General features: G+C 30.6%; 6 protein-coding genes across 8 annotated transcripts in view; 3 read left to right on the forward strand and 3 right to left on the reverse strand.

The window, feature by feature from the left end:
• Nucleotides 1-1478: 1478 nt before the first annotated feature.
• On the reverse strand, nucleotides 1479-6740 carry LOC132906263 (DDB1- and CUL4-associated factor 12 homolog). Its single transcript, XM_060958285.1, has 7 exons — nucleotides 6604-6740; nucleotides 6256-6473; nucleotides 5693-6148; nucleotides 5361-5591; nucleotides 5005-5289; nucleotides 4754-4919; nucleotides 1479-4292 (listed from the first exon to the last, which is right to left on the reverse strand). Exons 2-7 carry the CDS (start codon nucleotides 6339-6341, stop codon nucleotides 4137-4139), a joined length of 1380 nt encoding a protein of 459 aa, XP_060814268.1. The 5' UTR covers nucleotides 6342-6473; nucleotides 6604-6740; the 3' UTR covers nucleotides 1479-4136.
• A 295-nt stretch (nucleotides 6741-7035) lies between these two features.
• Nucleotides 7036-9225, forward strand: LOC132906249 (U3 small nucleolar RNA-associated protein 15 homolog). The gene is made up of 5 exons (XM_060958258.1): nucleotides 7036-7167; nucleotides 7371-7953; nucleotides 8045-8265; nucleotides 8373-8808; nucleotides 8900-9225. Exons 1-5 carry the CDS (start codon nucleotides 7078-7080, stop codon nucleotides 9133-9135), a joined length of 1566 nt encoding a protein of 521 aa, XP_060814241.1. The 5' UTR covers nucleotides 7036-7077; the 3' UTR covers nucleotides 9136-9225.
• Nucleotides 9226-9333: 108 nt separating this feature from the next.
• Nucleotides 9334-10794, reverse strand: LOC132906303 (programmed cell death protein 7). Its single transcript, XM_060958355.1, has 3 exons — nucleotides 9958-10794; nucleotides 9682-9886; nucleotides 9334-9613 (listed from the first exon to the last, which is right to left on the reverse strand). The coding sequence occupies exons 1-3, from the start codon at nucleotides 10790-10792 to the stop codon at nucleotides 9490-9492; spliced, it is 1164 nt and encodes a 387-aa protein (XP_060814338.1). The 5' UTR covers nucleotides 10793-10794; the 3' UTR covers nucleotides 9334-9489.
• Nucleotides 10795-10988: 194 nt separating this feature from the next.
• On the reverse strand, nucleotides 10989-11799 carry LOC132906337 (tubulin-specific chaperone A). Its single transcript, XM_060958448.1, has 2 exons — nucleotides 11490-11799; nucleotides 10989-11215 (listed from the first exon to the last, which is right to left on the reverse strand). Exons 1-2 carry the CDS (start codon nucleotides 11617-11619, stop codon nucleotides 10989-10991), a joined length of 357 nt encoding a protein of 118 aa, XP_060814431.1. The 5' UTR covers nucleotides 11620-11799.
• Nucleotides 11800-12277: 478 nt separating this feature from the next.
• LOC132906282 (protein prenyltransferase alpha subunit repeat-containing protein 1) lies at nucleotides 12278-15904 on the forward strand. Its single transcript, XM_060958336.1, has 2 exons — nucleotides 12278-12531; nucleotides 13553-15904. The coding sequence occupies exons 1-2, from the start codon at nucleotides 12455-12457 to the stop codon at nucleotides 14772-14774; spliced, it is 1299 nt and encodes a 432-aa protein (XP_060814319.1). The 5' UTR covers nucleotides 12278-12454; the 3' UTR covers nucleotides 14775-15904.
• Nucleotides 15905-16607: 703 nt separating this feature from the next.
• Nucleotides 16608-20607, forward strand: part of LOC132906220 (GRAM domain-containing protein 2B-like) — a 75997-nt gene continuing 71997 nt past the window's right edge. For 2 of the 3 annotated variants that reach the window (XM_060958208.1, XM_060958228.1), the window contains exon 1: nucleotides 16608-16840. In XM_060958208.1, the coding sequence (XP_060814191.1) occupies nucleotides 16756-16840 (85 nt within the window). In that variant the 5' untranslated portion in view covers nucleotides 16608-16755. The remainder of the gene's footprint in view (nucleotides 16841-20607) is intronic. The other variant, XM_060958218.1, reaches the window with a different exon arrangement.

The raw sequence follows: 20607 nt of genomic DNA on the forward strand, positions 1-20607 counted from the left end.
GATATAATCTTTCACTCGTCAAAGAGCTATATTCTGATACTCTGACATATCGACGAGTGTATCTATAAAGACGGATTGCCCTCCGTTTTTACTCACATAATGCGCATCTATACATTTTCGGCACACAAAATAAATACAACATATCTAATATAGTCATGACAAAGCCTCGATAATTAAATTGAACAACATTTACATTACATATACTACAAGTATGTCGCAGTGTCGCGTGTTTTGTATACATTATACACTCTTTACACGTTGTTTGTGATGAAATAAAAATCTAAGCGAAATAAAAATCTTGTATTGATATATATATATATATATAATATATATATATAACATTAATAAATTATTTGTAATGAGACAAGTCTCTTTCTTTCTTTTAATATTCACTTTAGTGCGACTAAAGAAGAAAAAACTGATAAACGCAATTGTGATTAATGATTTGACATATTTATTTACATAGATTATTTAATGCACACACGCGCACGCACACATATAAAATTAGTGCAATTTGTTCACCAATCAAGTAGCACTGCCTGTACGAAATATTTAGTATTTAATATATTAAATAAAAGTACGGAGAAAAAGTAACGTAGCTTGATAATATAATTTATTCTAAGAAAATGTATATATTTACTTATAATTGTTACAGTATTTTAATTAGTAACAAAAAACAAGGATAATCTAGTTGTAGTTTATGAGAAATTTTTATACATATATTAATTGCACTAGATATTTTTTTAACAATAAAAAACGCAATTTTTTTTTTAATAAAATTTTGAACGAGCTTATAAGTAATTTATATATTGTCCGTATATTCTTAACGTAAGTCATAACTAATTTTTGAAAGAACGTTTTCTACAGATCTAATAAAAACACAACCATACAGAATAGTATATGATAGACTTATGATCTTATAATACAAAAAAAGAATACATTATACACATGATACATTTTACAGAAAAAAAATTTATGAAAATCGAAAACAATTGTTAAGAAATATAAGAACAGTTGTAGAAGTTACTATAATATATTATAACATTTTCTCAAATCTTTTTCGTGATATTCATTTAATAAATATGATATACGAAAAAATGTTTTCTGATACAGTGATGCAGTGATTGTACTTGTACAAAACTTTTTTGTAACTTATACATATAGTTTAAGTATAAAAATTATTTATTTATACTGTTTCTATTGCATTATTTTAGTTAAAATACACGATACTTAGATTTGTTTCGCTTAAGTGACGTTAGTATGAAAATTAGGACGTTTTAACATGCACAATAGTTAATGTTACTTAAAGATTTTGTATGAAAAACAGTGAACTTTATGAGTTACACTTAATAATCACTGCTAAAACGTATATTCCGAAATACACGAAATTACTAAAGAACAAAATTATTAGTAGTTTGTAGCATTGTTTCATAATATTTTGTTTGTAGTATTTGTAGTAAAAGTACATATTGATAATTGTGTTAAAATGTATTCAATGTATTCGTTCATTATGCATAATCATATACATGTTCGTACAGTCTAATCATGAATTTATAAATACAACACACACTTTTATTTATTATGTAATGCAATGACTTTATGAATGACTATATGCCAACAATTTATAATCTGTTAATGTAAAAACACACAGAATATAGTTTCGTGACATATATTCATTGTGATATACTAATAATTCAATTACTTATTGTTTACATGTCAACAATTTCTTGATCTGTTAGTTCTATCCTAAGTATTGAAAATGCACTTGCATCGTTTTATACCATCAACAAATTTAAAATATATCTGACAGTGAAAAACATAATGGTGAACTTACTTCATCACTTAAGACTTAAGTACACCAAAATTCGAATATACTTCATTCCAAAAATCAAATATAAGTCTGTTTACAATCAAATGTGTAAAGTAGCTATGCACAATTAACATCATTACAATAATACTTCGTTCATTAAAAGTACAGTCTGTCTTACAAGAGTGTATAGACTTAGACAATATTTATGAAAATTAATACCTGATGAAGAATAGGTTTTAATAATCTCAATACAATAATTTTCTCTACTACGTGTTAGTTTAAAGTCTCTCAGATTCGTTCGTGTTGCTGAAAAGAACAGAGCTTTCCGAGATGAAGCGTTTTATATGTAAAATGATTTGATACAATCATCCTGTGTTTTCATCCAAAGGAATAGAAAATGAATTTTGTAAGTACAACTAAATAACTCTTGTTATCAAGTAAGTACTTGCATAACTCTTCATAGTTCGTTAAAAAATGGATACAATATTATAAAAACACAAGAAAGACATAATGATTTATCAATTTTTTCTAAAAATTCAATACTGTTAATGCATAAGTGACAAGCTTCTTATGTAAATAAAAAGTCTATTGTGAAGTATAAACTGCAAGGAAATTGTCTTTTAACATTCACAGCTTTAGTTCATAGCTTTTGAAAAATATACACTTTTGTCTCACATGCCAAGATGATGTCAAAGAGAATAATCATTAAGGGAATAGAACCTATTATATATGAAGTAAACGCTTATTAATATTTTAGATGAATTTTAGACAAATAAATTAATCTTTGCAGAGATATTGCCAACATACTCTTATGGAACAGACTGTAGTTTCTTCAAATACATTTTTTGAATTGTATACAAGAAACACATTAATCACAGATTATGTACCATTATTTGTAACTGCAAATATGCACTGCTGATGTTTTTTAATACCTTCGTATCATAAAATGTACAATATATGAATAATCAATTTGATTGAATTTGAGCAATTACAATTTAAAATATTTCCACTGTATCTTTGCATATGAAAAATGCAGATTGTTACAATTAATAGATTTAAAATTTTATATTTATAATATTATTAATAAAAAAGGTTACAAAGAAATCAATATTTCAATATTTAAATAAATTAATATTTGGAAGATAACAAACTAAATATATATTTTTTTAATTTCATTTAACAAATTGATTGATTCTTTTCATTTAACAATTGCCATGCACACTTAAAAGATATTGCTTTATAATCCATGCATTGATTAAAATTATATATGTTTCACATTCTATTATGTAATACAGAAATACATTATAAAGGCTTTAATAGATAGTTTTTCTAAAATAAGTTTTTTTTTATAACAAATATTCATTGTATATTGTTCTACTAAGGCCAGTATTAAAATTTCAACTTGATAGATTGCATCTGAGAAACTTAATGTTCATTGCAGTGTTATTCGTTGATTACTTTTTAAATTTTCATTTCTATTGTACTGATGTAGAAATGTACAACACAGATTAAAGTGGTTTTGAAAGTCACACTGTATGCAGATAATATAAAGATTTAAATTAGTAATCATAATTTTTAAAGTACTTTTCTTCAATACTCATTGATATGATTTTTTAATGAAATTTTCATGCAATAATTTGTTCAATTTCATATACAATAAATAATACTAGAGCAAAATTTTATACTAAAAGACGAAATTAGCTTAACAACTTTACAATGAGATGGTAATAAATTCATAAAATAAGTCACTCATAAAATAAATCAATCGTAGGATTATTATTTACCATGTGTCAATTTTAAATTATACAACAATGGTTTTATATATAATACATTGAATTTGGCTCTTTCCACACTTCATACAAACATGCTAATATAGCTTATTAATAATATGAGACAGTTGAATTAAATTCACTTTCAGGATTAAATATATGATTGAAATGATAAAAAATCGGATATCTTTATTTTTATCACTTATTTCTTCAGGCAGTCGAGATATATACACCTTTAATTGTAAAATGCTCTTATTATCTTTTCCTACTTTGTCATTTGTTCGTAAAGTATCAAAATTTTTTAAAAGTGCATATTAGTATCTTAAAATTTTAATACATAAATAAAATTTTTTTTTTAGTTCGTTAGATAATAAAATCGAAAAGGAGTGTAATTCTACAAACATGGAAATAAAAGATGATAATGACCAAAAAAGGTTTCTTAAGTCTAGATTAGGTGTATATACCTCCTGAGATAAAATTTTAATAATGTTTAGTTAAATGTACAACTTATTACTTACGTAAAAATCGATGCAGTTCTTTAATTAATTAAATTAACTTTATTGCCATAATCCTGCATAGTTACCATATAGATTTACGGGAAGAGGTCCACCAGCTGTGAATAATCGAGTTCCTGATCCATCATAGCAATGAGTATATATAGCAGGTGTATATTTCACATTTTGAAATCCATCTATGTACTCTTCATCAGGAAACTAAAGTTATCATGAAAATACATATTATATTTACACAAAAATGATTAACTTAAATATACATATACACAAAATAGATGTCCTAGCGAGAATCTAAAATCTCTAATACCCGACGTTTCAGTCATATGAGGATCCCATAAGTATACTCGAAATACGTTTCAAGATAAATGTTACTTGATACAACCATATACCAAAAGTATTTGTATTAGGCTATTGTCTAAAAGTAAAAGTCGTAGACTTTTGATTAAGATTTAATAATATGTAAAATTCTAAATCATTATAAAATTCAAAAACTTCGCAATTATATTAAACAATATTTATTTCAAAACGTGCTTCGGCTGAGAAAATTTCGGAAATTTCTTGATGTTCTTATGTCACGAGATACTCTCGGGATTCCTGATCCTGTAAAAGAATACCTAACCCGATATTTTCGAGTTTTCTGCATATTCCTAAACAGAACATACCACATATCCCTTTGATGCTTTTAATACAACAATTCTGTTAGAATTAATTGAAGACTCAAGATACTTTTGAGCCCTCACATCATAAAAGAACATCATTCCTAAGCCTGTTCCAATTGTTAAAACGGAACCTTGAAAACTAACTGATCGGATTCCACAACCGCTATACCTATAGAAAAGATATGATTTAGTATAGTTTGTGGAGATCATATACATTTTAACAAATTTGAAGAAATTAGAATTAATTCACGCACCGTGAAGGTATTCTTTTTATAGGTTGCACAGTTCTTGCATCTAAAAGTAAAGTATAAGAACGGCATCCTACGGCATAAACACCATCATCTTGTACAGCAAGGCAAACATTTTCTTGACAAACCGGTAATTTTCTAGATATTTTTTGTCTAAAAGTCTCAGCAGACCAGATGTGTATGAAATTATTCAGAGTGATAGCAGCAATTTCTTTGTAAGTTCTATTAAAGACAAGCGCACGTACTTTTTGCGCAGATCTACATTCTTTAACACATACAGGTTGAATCAACCTAATAACAATAAAACAATGTAACATGTTCACATAATATATACTTGTTATTTGTGTTTTATGTAATACAACCTGTGTGTTGGCACATCTGCTTTGTCAGGAGCTTCAGCAAGATCATTATCTATACGCCATAAAGCCATTTTGGTATCTCTAGAACCAGAAACTAAAAATTCATCATCTAGCCAACACATGTCAAAAATCCAATCTCTATGACCACCTTCTCCTACGCAAACTGGATCTAATGTTGGTAGCCTATATATAGCTATTTCATTACTATTTCTTGCCCCAGTTGATAGGAGAGTCCTGTAAGTTACAATTACAAACTATAAAGTTAATATAAATAAAAGTTATACTAACATAATTATAAATTTTAAATTTGAATACAAAATGTCTTATTCATATACCTAGAAGGATTGATTTGAACAGAATGTATACCACATTGCTGCTCAGGAACAGCTACAACTCCTGAATTAATTTGCCTTCCATGTAGAGATGGTATTTGGTCTAATTTCTGAGTTGCTACGTCATAAACCATCAATTTGTTGCATTTTGTACCAAATACTACTTGCCTATCACTTAACCATTGAGAACAAAAGACTTTATTCATATTATTTAAGCTAACCGAATATTCTTTAAATAAATCATGAGTCAATATGTGTCGAAATCCATATTCTTGATTAATTTTTCTCACTTCTCTAGTGTTTGTCTCTCTTGCACGTACATAATCCACAAAATTGAAGGAGGTTCTTAAAAATTGTTTTCCTTCACTTACAGTCTCTGTTTCGTCATCACTTGATTCATAACATATAAAATCTTCTGGTTTATCTGATTTTCGATTTCTTTCCAACCTTAAGGCTAATCTAAATTTAAAAAATCAATTTCGATTATAAATTGTTCAGAACAATAATTTACAATATAAATTGGAATAGAAACTTTATAACTAATTTGTACTGTAATATTCCTTTACCTTCTAGTACGACGTTCCTCTAAACGAGTTCCACTAGCACAAGGCGGTTGTCTACCATAAACAGCCATTCGCTGTGTTTCAGCCATTATGTCACAATTTTATAATTTATTTATTAATGTATACTAGAATATTTAAATGTTCTTGCATACAAAATTTATTTACTTCGCTGGTATACAGTGAAATAATAAGAAATTATCTTGGCAGCAATTCTTCTTTGACTGAAACAGAAGTTGAGTTCCAAATTCTTTTTTTACTTTATAAAATACTATAAGTTTCCCGACTCCGAGGATTGTCGGATACGTTTATAAATATCTACACTTTTGTGATTATTTATGAGATATAACAAACCTTAATAGGACGGCAAATTGCCGAATCTATCGTACTGTCTAGGCAAAACTTTTCGGATAAAATCCTTTCTTTTTATCAGATGCACAGCTTCATAATTACATAAGTTGCCTGTACTTATGGTTAATAATATGAACATCAAGGTTTCGTATTCAAATAACAGAAGGGAATAGAAAGAAAAGCCACGAAATTCATTATAAGCAAAGGGACCGTTGAAGCACTAAGCAACTAACCATCGCCATATTGAAACGAACAGCAAAACCATAGTAGATTTAACAAAGCACACTGAAATCTTCTAAACATATCGTTCGAAATATTTCTGAAATAATTCTTAAAAGTTTCTGTATTTGATGATTATGACAGGGAAATAGATTCTTGGACAGTCAGGAAAATCGAACGGAGCACCTTCTATCTATTGTCAACAGGAGAAGTTTATCCCCTCTACTGAATTTTATTACAGCTGACATTTTTGAAAAAATGGCGTCCTTTAAGAAAATAAATACTAAAGTATTCGCAAGACCAAACTCCGAATTTACTCCGGATAATATATATTGGAAAAAGTATAGTGTAAGTATGTTGTAACAACAAAGGCAATTTTATGTTTTATAATCTATAATCTTATAGTATTGTTTATTCATTATGCTCTCACGTGTACAAAACTTAACCTAGAAATAACTAGTATTTACGATTATTTATATATTAAGTAAACTATTTAAGGCTGTTATGAAATTAAAATTTATAAAAATGTGATTGTGTCATTTGCTCTACAGGCTCCTGTTTTAGTTAAAGAATTTGGGCCAATCGATTATATCGATTTTTCTCCAGTAGAACCACATTATTTTGCTGTTACTTGTTCAGTCAGAGTGCAGGTATACAATCCAATTACAAAATTAGTTACAAAAAATCTCAGTAGATTCAAAGAAGCTGCCTATGGTGGATCCTTTCGTAATGATGGCAAGCTAATTTGTGCTGGTGGTGAAGAAGCAGTAATTAGGCTCTTTGATGTCAATACAAAAAGTCTTCTTCGACTTTTTTCTGGGCACAAAGCTGCTATACATAGAACATTCTTCACTGCAGATAATCTTCATATTGCTTCATTTTCTGATGATAAGACTGTAGCTGTTTGGGATATACCATCTGAAAAGCAAATAATATCCTTTAATGAACATTCAGATTATATCAGAGCTGGTGCCGTTAGTCCTATTTCTACAGACATATTATTGTCTGGTGGTTATGACAAACATATATATATGTATGATACAAGAACAAGCAAACAAATTCTTAGTGTAAACCATGAAGCCCCTGTTGAAAGTTTATTATTCTTACCCTCTGGTGGAATATTTTTATCTGCAGGTATGTTATTTTGATTTTGATAAAATATATTTTTTTAAATAAAAAGGTGTTTCACATATACATCTAATTATATTTTCCTGATTATGAACAGGTGGGACAGAAATTCGAGTTTGGGATGCACTTGCTGGTGGCAGATTACTTGCCAAAATTACCCAACATCATAAAACTGTAACATGTTTAAAAATAGCTTCAAATGGACACAGGATTTTGTCTGGCTCATTGGATCGACATGTAAAAATTTATGACTCTGGAACATATAAAACTGTTCATTCCTTGGATTACCCAAATTCAGTTCTTAGTATCGGAATTAGTGTAAGAAAAAAATTACATTTTATGATTTTTAATCACAGTATAAAACAGCATTATACTTTGTATTCTTAATCACAAATCAAAAGTCTGCATGCAATTTATAATTACAGCCAAATGATGAAACAATAGTAGCTGGTATGATTGATGGTTTAATTTCTGTGAGAAGAAGAGAGGAAGAAGTAAAAAGTGAAAAACTGCAAAGTAAAAAGGTTTCATACAGACGCTCTGGCAGAAATTTACATACACCTCAAGTAGATGTTGTTGTGCATGAAGAAACGAAAAAAATTATGTCCAAACATGATACCTGTTTAAGAAAGTTCGAATATTCAAAAGCTTTAGATTGCGTCATGTCCAGTTATGTGGTAAATAAAGTACCACATGTTACGGTTGCACTTATGCAGGAACTTATTAGAAGGCAGGGCTTAAAACAAGCTCTTAGCGGTAGAGATGGCAAATCTCTAGTAAATATTCTTAAATTTCTGAATAGACATATAGGAAATATTCGATTTGGAAGAGTTTTAATATATGTAGCTAATGTATTAATGGGTATGTTGTAAATTGTTCTTTCTTATATCTACTATTTAAAAAGCACTTGTTTCGAAAAATATATATTTTATTCAAATCGACTTCTTAATAGATGTTTATGAAGATCATTTGGACGAACTTGCTGCAGAACCGCGAAAAATGTTTAGTATTTTAGCGGCGAAATTAGAAGAAGAAGAGAATTTAATCCTAGCGTTATCAGAATTACAAGGAAAATTACACATGATATTGTCTGCTGCAGAAAATATACTTCCTGCACCAGCGAAAGATGTCCAGGCCTTGGAACCTTCAAGTGCAGCTCAAAAAAATTTAATTTTAAGTATAGCATAAATATAGTTCAATACAATATGATTTATGTATCATAACAAAATCTGTACATACTTTTAATACGTATTTTAATAAAATTGAAATATTACATTACACGCTTTCAGTTCTAAAAGAACATTCAAATCATGATATATTTAATTAACTGTGGGTATAAATGTATAAAATACAGTAGACCAGAGAAGCGTTTATTTTTCTTTACAGTAGACCAGAGAAGCGTTTATTTTTCTTAAGTCATATCATATTTAAATGCGTATAATGCGTACTGTATATATTTGTATAGTATAAATTATTAAGACGATATCAAATTTTACTTATTTTCACCATCTAGAATCTACAATTGCATACTATGAGTTTATTTCATGAAACTTCTTTTATTAAGCATTTTTGCCAGGCAGCAGAGGATGGCTTATCGGGCATTATCCACCCAATTGGTATTGCTGATGCATTGCTGTCTGTACTTATATACTTATCCCAAGCAGTTCTAGAAATAAAGCAGTTGTAATAATAAAAATAGTAATAATATATAATTATGATAACAGTTACGTTTACCTTATAATAATTAGTTTGTTTAAATCTATATTATATTGATCAGATGTTATTTTTCTTCCAAATAATACTTTTTCCCATTCATCAAACATACTCCTTTGTTGTTTTTCAATTCTTTCTTCATTATCATTTTTTAACATTAATCTTAAACCCTGTTCTTCTATAGAATACTCATGATCAAGCATCGACCATTGCTCTGTTAGTTTGGCTAGAAAAATATGTGTACTTATGATGTAATTGTCAGATACAGTTATCAAAATAATTATTACAAATGAATACCAATAATATTATTAAATGCTTTATCTGCTGCTGAAGATAAATGTTCTCCTCTAGCTCTGGCAATATTGGCCTTAACATTTCGCAAATTTCGCAATTCTTGTAACAATCCAAGATATTTTCTAGCATCAGTTCTTTTTCCTCTAACATCAAATAAAATCATATCAGCATCTTTACGTAAATTTTCTTCTTGCTTTTCTTTCTCTATTACAGCTTGTTCTTTCCTAATCCATGAGTCAATTTGTGCATGCATTTTTGCTCTCCTTTCCATTTTCATTAATTTCTCATTTTTCCATTTTTCCTTTTTCGTTTTTTCTCTCAGCCTCTTTTTCTTTCGTCTTTCTAAATCTTTTTTTAATTGATTACAAAAATTCTGATCTCTAATAGGCTCTAATAATTTAACAATTTCTTCTTTTGCTGCGTTACAGATACTTATTTTCTGTTGCCATTCTTCTTCTGTTAAATGCTGGCTATTTTTAAGCTCTGCACAAATTACTTTTAATTTCTCATTTAATTTGTATGCCGATGTTATAGCATTTTTAGTTATTGCAATCTTAGATTTTTTGTAGGTATTTCTCTGGTCATTTATATTATTAGATTGATCAATTTCTAGAAGAAAATTTTCAATATCTTTTTCGTCAGCTTGTCGTCTTCCTAAGTTAATTACTGATGTAGCATTCTCATTATCAGATATAGCAACTGAATAAACAATATTTTGATATACATTCATATTATAATTGGCATTATAAATGGACTGATTTATTGGATAAGACATATTGTAGCATGAATCCCTACAACTTTGTGTAGCATCCTCTAAACGACTTTGATTATTAAACATAATTGTTCAAAGTTACTTAATTTCTTAATTTCAAGTTATTTAATTTCAAAAAATATAATATACCTTAATACTATCGCTTCTTTTATGTATGAAATGATTATTTTAACTCGTTTACAAATCTTATACTATCTTACATGAAAATATAGTTCTTTCAATTTTCGACAATATCTTAAAGAACTCAATAGGCTTTGCTTTTTTAACACATCTCCATAATTTCTCCTTCTTTGGGAAGTTGAGCTTCTGCTCCTTGCAGTACCTTTTCTGCTTCTATATAATCTTCAACCTCTTTTAAATCTTGTTCTGTGTCCAAAATTTTTTTAAGTTCTTCGAAAGCTTTAACAAGACGCCGTTGACAATCTGGTATCATCATGAGAGATTCTTGAAGTACTTCTTCTTGCTTTTTTATATCATAACCATCTTTATCTGTAATAAAATTAAAGTGAGATAACTATTACCCTTCAAAGAAATAGGAATAAAGTGAACTTTTTATTGCATCATTTCATGTACTAAATACATCTACAGGCATAATAATGAGTAATATATAAGTTGTTTAATCAAGTAAATATTTCTGCGTATTAAATGAAAAATAAAAAAGAGGGATATGAAAATATTTGAATAAATAACACAGCTATTGAAAGGATCAAAATAATAAAAAAAATACAACAAACTTTCGATTGCATTTTTCAAGTGTTCTCACCCTGTTCCTTTAATTTTTGTATCCTTTCACGTTGCTGTGCTGCTTCTTTCTCGTAAGTGACTTTTTCTTTCGCGAGACGTTTCACAACTCCAGTCTTAATTTTTAGAGTTCTTATACGAGGATCAGACATTGTTTTAATTTAAATATTTTACCTCAGATGCAGGAAACGAAGCGTTTACTGATTAAACGAGTTTTTCCTTATAAGGTAAGATGAATAGCTATAAATGAAATAAAGAAGAACTTTGTAACGTATAGGTTATACCGATTGATAGCCGGAGACTCCTCGTAGTATTCCATTAAGTTATGTTCTTATGACATGAACTTATCGAGAATGTCGATTATTTCAATCGATTATCTAATTCACGTTTAATACCTTTCGAATTTTGAAGAAAAAAATATTACGTTAAAATCAATTAGCGTAAAACTTGCGTGAAAAAAGTGTGTTCTTCATGTTTTAAAACAGATATATTTTGTGGGTATTAATGTATCTACTTTATTATGATTAAATTATGATTAAATTATTATTTTAACAGTTATTGTTATATTGCATAACAGAGCATTCTGCCGTTAATATTTCTATAAATATCAATAGTAGTATAAGTCATTGTTCTATAAACATATATAACAAGATATTAATTATGCTGATGTTTTAAAAATAAAATAATAAGATACATGTTTATATTATTACATCTATTTAATTTGTTTTCTTAGAAAGAGAAATATATGTAGATTTAATATTTTCTTAGCACAATTCAGAGGTAACAATTTCGCGCCATTTGATTTCGAACATTCGAGACTTGCAGTAAACTTCAAACAGTATCGCAGTATATCCCTCACACTTCCGCAGAAAACGCTACATCGTGCCTGCATTGAAAGGTGCAGTGAGAGAAACAGAGGGGTTAATTGTGTATCGGTTTATACCTGATTTCCCGAGACATGTAACGAATAATAGTGACAAGGTTACAATGCAAGACGATATTTTCCCGGCTGCAGAGAAAATCCTTTCCGACATCGAAAATGTGGTGAAGAAGAATCCGTCACTGTGAGTGTTTTCTTAGATACATTACGAGGGCGGAGTCTTTAAAAATATCTATGAAATGTACCACTAAATCTTTAGATTTTGGTCTCTTAACGTGTTTATCGTATAGACGGTGCAACGTTTCACATAGCGTGTTTTAATTTTGATAAAATTATATCGTAATATCATCGTTCTACGTTTTAATCAGACATAAGCATATACGACGCTTTGTAAAAGGTTTGCATAGTAAATACAGTATTAGCAATGTTGGTATCTGGTATTTACGATAGGAAACTGGCGCCATCGCGATTATTAAATCTTAATACTTACTATTGAACATGCTTCTCTCTCTCTCTTTCTCTCTCTTTCTACTGTATAAAAGTGCATTATATATATATTATAATATGTATGTATATTGCAAGTATTATAACTGCATGCATCATGGATACCACATACCAATAACCAATAATGGTAATATATATCAAACTAAATTCAGATATGTTAAAGATATGATTTTATAACAGTATGTATACATATGTACATCTAAAAGGTGGTACTATTCCTACATTATCCAATAAATATTCTTTATGTTGTTATGTAATTCATAACATTTCTTCTGAGATATAATTTAAACATTTTCTTAATGTATCGCCATACCTATATTTATTTATATTGAATACTTTTTAACCCTGATAAACTCTTTGAATTTTTATGTTCTAACGTATCTTTTATTTTAATAAGCATATAGTGCTGTAATGCTTCAAGAAAAATTGTAGTATAAAAGTTAAACTAGAAAAAAACCTACTCTACGTATAATTTGCTCAAACTTAAGAAATTCTTTAACAATAGAGAAACGCAATTGAGTCGAAAATGATCCGAAAGATATAGAAGGATTAATAAAAACTTTCCAACTCAGTTATATAAATTGGACATATTTATTGTACATTGAAAATTTTTATCAATTACTTAAGTTACTTTTTACAGCAGCAGTTGATAGAATGCGAGAATTCGCGTGAGTAAAGCGTTGACTCGTTTACAATTTCAGGAAGAGTTTCGAAATAATTCCCGCGGAAGACAATGAGAACAAATCGCCTGTATTCCATCAGGAGGACTGTCTCGGGTTGGCGTCGTGGTGCGTGCAACCACTGTACTGCTACGCTTATCGTCGCCTCTTCGAACTTCGACAAAATAAACACAGACGGGAGGAACCAAGCACAATAGCAAGATGGTTACTGGGCGCGTTGTTATTGAATCCAGACGTTACGACGTTTTGGAATATGCGTCGGGAGTTAGTAAGGAGCCACAAGTTGGAAGCATCCGAGGAATTCTTTTTCTCACGATTGGTGCTTTATCATAAGCCGAAATGTTTCGAGGCGTTTGCCTATCGGCGGTGGTTATTGTCGTACATATTGAACAGTAAGGATGGACATTACGATCCGGAATCGGTGGAATCGCCCTTTTGTAGAGAACTGGATATAGCGACTACGTGCGCGGACAGATACGCGAGCAACTATCATGCCTGGAGTCACAGGCGTCATGTAATAACTCTTCGTGAATCGTGTGGATTCGCTTATCCGACTCTAGAGACAGAATGGAAGAATTCGCTGGCATGGTGTCAACGACACGTATCGGATTATAGCGGGCTTTCCTATCGACAGTTCCTGTTGAATAAGTACATGTTCGAATTGAAGGAACTGCCGAGGGAACCGCTTATAAAGTGCCCGGATGTCGGGGAGCAATGGAAAGAGGAACTGTTCGCTTACGTTAAATCGAACATCAGTGATACAGAGGACATGCATCAATTGCAGAGGTTATTCGGTAGAACGAACGCGGAATTCAGAGCGACTACTCCGTCGAGAATGAAACAACATCAAACAGCGTATTTCCGTTCTTTGTCATATTGGCTGGAAGAATGTCGCGCGAATGACAGTGCTATTTGCATGTATAACGATCACGAGGCTCTCTGGTGTCATCGTAGATTCCTCGCGTATCTTCTCCTGCGTTTTATGTCGACGAATCATTTCTGTCGCGGAGATGAACACGATGTCGACGATCAATCCGATGAAAAATCGGTTGAAAGAAAAAATGTTCAAAAATTATTAGCGGACAACGATGTGATGTTGTGCCACGATTTTCTCGTGCAAGCATTCCGCGCGTATACCAACAAAATCGCTGATCTCGCCACCAAACGGGATCAACACGAGAAGATGTTGGTTGAGAGGTTCTTTAAATTTCTTCAGAGCATCGGGTTCGAAATCAGATCGTGATTTCGTTGAGTGGAGGTTGTACTTTGGTATGGCAGATAACATATGCGCAATAATCGATATGCATTGATATGCCATTGTAAAAGTAACGCAATAACTCTCTTATTCCGTATTCCACGCAGACGTAATTCCTAGCCGTATACTTTATTCATGGATTGTATCTCAATAATGCTCTCTCGTCTGATCTGTTTGCGCGGCGAATTCTGTACGCGTAAATCAGTGCTGTCCACGAGAGGGGCCCCTTATGTGACTTTGTCCCCCTTTGCGTGTCATCATATTATAAGAGGAAAAGAAAAAGGGGAAGAGATCAAATATTATTTCTTTCTCTTTCTAACTCTCTCTAAAAACGAACGGATATATGCGAGAAACTCGTATTGGTAGCGTGTATGCGTAGCATATGCGACACAGTGAGAGAATTCTTCTCTACACTCTGGAGTTGAAGTTGAACAGCACTGTCACATAAATAAATGATATAGAATCGTTTACGGTAACACAAGATCTAATGTACAATGTAGATGAAAATGGAATGAGTATCGATACTTATTTTTGAGACATTTACCGCGTATTATTTAAGGATATTTTCAATAACCGAGCACGATATATCGTATCGTGATGAATTAACGGAGAAAAAGAGGAAACCAGAAGTTGGACGATGTTTGATTTTCTAAACGTTGTCCGACATTTGAGAGAATATGTACCCTATGGTTGTGTGGTAAATAATAAAAAAAGTGTCTTTTGAGGCTATAGGGAAGTATTATCACGGGATAAATGTGTATAGTCGAACGTTGACAAAGTATGATATGAAAAAAAGAAGAAAAAAGATGTTAGTTTTGTAATCATGTGTTTTTAGTCACCTTGTAGAATAACAAAGGCCCGGTAACGCAGGCCGTTTACGTCGTCAGGCCAATTGTTTTGACGCTACTAGTACATATACGACATTGGCCACGTTGTCCTCCTTTGGCACGACAACCTAACCAAAAATAAACCTTTCGACTTTTGACTGAATTTCTCGTCAGTCTACCGGGAACGGTCGTTAAACGCGTGCGATCGCCAGATTTCTTGTCCACCAAGTCCTATAACTTCCGTTTCATTGTTACATGTTAATAAAGTTCAGTGAACCCTGTCGACAACAATTCTTATCTTTTCATGCACCGTCCACCGATGCAGCTCCGCCTTTAGTACATGTACATATGTATCTCGTATAGGTTTTCTCATAAAACGGACTTGGCCCTAATGCGACGTTCCATTTGTCTTGACCTTAATCTTCCAATACCCTTCAACTCACGTAATTAACGTTCACACGTGCAAGAGAGAACAGAGAACGCAAAATCCGCGGGAAATTGCACATCTCCAATAGTATGATTATAAACGTTATTTTCGTCGATGCACGTGAAGTCGATCCAAGAAGATACCATGCATTTATCCTTTTATGTAATTGTACTGCATTTATGAAAACATGCTACTATTAATGATTAAGAACATCACTATTAAATGCTGTGGGATATGGTAAGAATATCTATAAATATCGCTGTTTTAGTTCTTTCAAGACAGTTTCGTGTCTTCCAACGTACAATAATGCCATCCTACATATTTATATACTATATTAACCGACATATGATGATTCTAGTTAATAAGCAATCAACAACACATTCGTCACTCAAACGACTAGTCGGTAAGTTTTGATGAGTTGTACGCAATACATTGATATACGTTCAAGGAATGAAAAGAAATTCGTATATTATATTAGACATATCATTGTCAATGGATTACCCTTAATATATTGTCGAAACTTGCACGTGACTATTGTCTATTACGTCCATTGGTCGATGAGTTCGATTGTGCCACGAGGTACGACGAGACGGTCGATAGGTATCCTCAGAAATTCCACTCGAGGAGGCAACGTGACAAGGTGTGCAGTGGCGGGTCGGACGAGTTGTTTTCTCTTCGCTCGTTTATCCAAAATCGGATACATATATCGGAATCGATGACGTCTGATGCCGGATCCACGTTTCAAAATAACCTCAATGATTTCTCCAAACAGAACCAGACGGAAATCGCACAAAACAAAGGTAAGCCGAACTTTTTTTCGTTGCTTATTACATTATCTACAATAACTTTATAATAATCAACGATCGTTTAGCCAATAATTAGTTTTTGGAAATTTTTTATAAAATAATCATTTTAATACTTTTATTGTTTAAGACGTCATAGGTTACAAACGTTGTAGTATTTTCTTCGTTTGTTGGTATTCATGGATAAGTAATTACTATTTTATATCGATGTTCTATACCGCGCGAGTATTTATAGCTTGCGTTACAAGCGTACCTAGTTGGAAGGTTTGAACGTTGGCGGAAAGTTCGATTTTTCAATTAGGTGAATTTAATTATTTTTTAGATGTTTAAGTATATCGTGTTTGATTATTTTTATTGAAAATATTGTTTTTTGGATTTTGAAATCTTAGATATATTCGCGAGAATATTGTCGCAATACACCATACGGAATCTCTTTAGTAAAAGGCTAGTAATATTGTGAAAGTAGGCAGTAAGTGCTCTTTGTTACAATAAAAGTGGGCGAATCTTATCTTCCTGTTGATTACACATAATCTTTAGCTATTAAATTATCACATGTTTAACGTATGTCGTATACATCTTAATGCAATATAACATACTTATTAACTAAAATACTAAGCTACTTTTTGTTAAATTATACTTTTTATTATCACAAAGTGCACTTCATTCTTAATGAAATATTTGCATGAAATAAATTTTTATTAATAAAATACTATCATAGTTAGAATTTGATACATTCGTATGAAAAACTAGGAATAAATTAATAATATTGAAACTAACAAAATAATTTTTTACATGACATAGAAATTTGTTAGTAAAATAATATCATAATATCATAAACTTCATTCACCAGAAATCAATAATAAAATTTAACGAAAAATAATTATGTGAAAACAGAGACTAATAACATAGTCACATAAAATTGAAACTCACTCAAAAATAATATTGGAATTTGATGTATTCGTTGTAGAAATCAGCAATAAAGATAGAGAATTATTTAACTTTGACCTATTGTCGAATTAACCACATATAAATTCGCTCCTTCCCGCTTGATCCTTTATTCGTAGACTCGGCATACATAAGAGAGTTCAGAACGACTCCACTTAGCATGTAGTAATAGTTAAGATGTAAATTTTACTAAACAGCAATTCACGCGAGGAAGAAGTTCGTCGCGTTTTGATAAACCGACAAAAATCCTTTAAGAGGATTAATGCATTATTAGGCAAGAGACCCGCGTAGTGTTCGTAAAAAATATTCTATTTAAAACGTGTACATAAAACAATAAAGCAACTTTTCAACGGATTTCTATAATTTTTCTTGGATTATAAACCCTTATTCTTAATCTAGGAGTTAGAACCATAAATAAAGACGATGAGTCTCACGTCTTCATTCATGCACATTCTTTTAACCGAAGACAACGACTTAGGTAATTAAAAGAAATTTTTCCTCTTGATAAAAAATTCAATGGTTTTGGATATTTGTTCGTTTATTGAAAAAATAATTGTAATTATTATGTGGATGCTTAAATTTTTGTAGACATCCAATAATATCTCATGTATTTTTGCATTTTCTAATTTCATTCTGTATTCCATAAATGCATAAATATCCACAGTTCAGTTAGTTCATCTTTACTTTTAATATCATAATTACTATCAAATAGAAAGAAATGCAAGAGTTGAAGAAATAGATTGCAAAATTAAAACGAAACTATTAATATTTTGCATTAATAGTATTAATACAATTAGAAATTCTAATTGCATTTGTAGCAACGTTAACGTAGTAACTTAATTAATCCCGTAAGACGATCTTTTTTTCTTAATGTTCCCGTTAGAAAATAAAAATTCTATTATTTACAGACATTACACACCGTAAATCATAACGATTTAAAAATAATTTCCTAACTATTGTATACGATCATAACATTATCTTGTTATCCTTTTACAAACATGTTACAATCAGAACATTGTTTCGAAGATATCGTTGACATCGTGCATATATGCATATAATATAACCAGAGGATAGATGTTCGACATATAGTATCTACCATTATTGTCAGACGAACTTTAATTCCTCGGTGATTACCATCCATGCAACTAGCACATTGCAAACAGGAACTATATTCGTTTACCTTACGTATTAAGGTTTGCTGATGGGCGAGACATAAATTTTTCCACAGAGAAAGTACCTATGTAGATATCTTTAATTACGTTTAATATAATTTTTTTTAAATGTTATAGTTGCTTATAATAACACGAAATCGATAAACATACAGCGATATGTATTTAGATTTTTCTCAGATACCAAAAATTTTTCGTAGCAAACAAAATTTAAATACCAAGTATTTAAAATTAGAAAGATATGAAAGTGTACAACATAATTTTCTAGATTTATACTTAACGTTAGCTTTGTAGCTGGAAATATAATAATTATGTTTGTTTTTATATTTGAGAAGGGTCATTTTCCCACAAATATATATAGATAAATATTATGATATTATATGTGACCTATCACATTTGTCCTCTGTAGTATTCACAAAACCAAATATTTATAAGAGACGCCGTTATATTTTGACTCTGACGGTAGTAACATTCACGTGTTGTCGCATAAATCTATTTTAACGTTTCGTTCCCCAACAGAGCGACTGATTCCATATAAATGTGACAATTTTCAATGCAATGCAGACTGACCTTCTATTTTAAGATCGGTTTAATCTGTTGTTGGCATGCTCGCCGTAAACAGAATGCACATTTCTTCGTGCAATGCGTCTCGTTACAAGTGTCACGACGTACATATGTATGTATGTATTATGCTCTGCCGCTTAGATAAACACATACTTCATTTGCGTAGTTTAGAAAAGCGTGTTATGTCAATTATTATGAAACGCACGATGAAGTCTGTATATAGATTTATCCTGCCAGTCATAAGTACTTGAATATTGTATTATGTCTATTCATTAGGCACTTGAAATATACATACATTGTTCATAAGCATCTAAACATTTTAGCCAATTTGTAGCGACAGTAACTTTACGTAAAAGGTAAGGAACACAAAGAAACTCAAATACTTCAACAATTATAATAGAAAGTGAAAAAAAATGCTAGATAGATTTTTTCGAAGGAAAGCTGTGCTATTTGTTACAGATTCGCTGTTTGTCATTACTTTTATTTTCTAGTTGTTTTATTAAAAATCTGTTATTTTAGTTATATATTAGATACCGATATGTGTTTTATGGAATCCGAAGTTTCCTCGATTTGGTATATTTTTACCTCCTTTAGTTAAAATATACTAATGTAAAAATATATGTAATATTTTTTCACTTTTCAAAATATGTTAAAATATTTAAAAGTTTCTATGTTTTTTTACTTGTTATGTAAAGATATATAGTGTATAAAAATGTGCAGTCTATTACGAAATATGCGATGACTGAATATTTTAAATTGAACGAAGAAAAACAAAGATGGCACAAAAGTTGCGTATATAATAAAACTTCAATTTTCTCTAATTTAAAATATTATAATTATATTTATATTATATTATATTAATATTGTAATTATAATTCTCTAATTAAAAGGAACAGAACACATGTCCTAGTGCTTATGGCTGGCATCGTCTATCTCCGTTCAGATTCGATTAAAAATAATTTCGCATAGAATCTGTCCTGCTTGTCGTAAAATATGCAGCTCTGAACTCGCGACTTTCTCTGTGAGGAACGGACGTGCATACATGTGCTCACTTAATACTAATTGAGACCGAATTAACGAGCACAG

This window comes from Bombus pascuorum, chromosome 1, assembly GCF_905332965.1.
Source record: "Bombus pascuorum chromosome 1, iyBomPasc1.1, whole genome shotgun sequence".
NCBI classification, from domain to species: Eukaryota; Metazoa; Arthropoda; class Insecta; order Hymenoptera; family Apidae; genus Bombus; species Bombus pascuorum.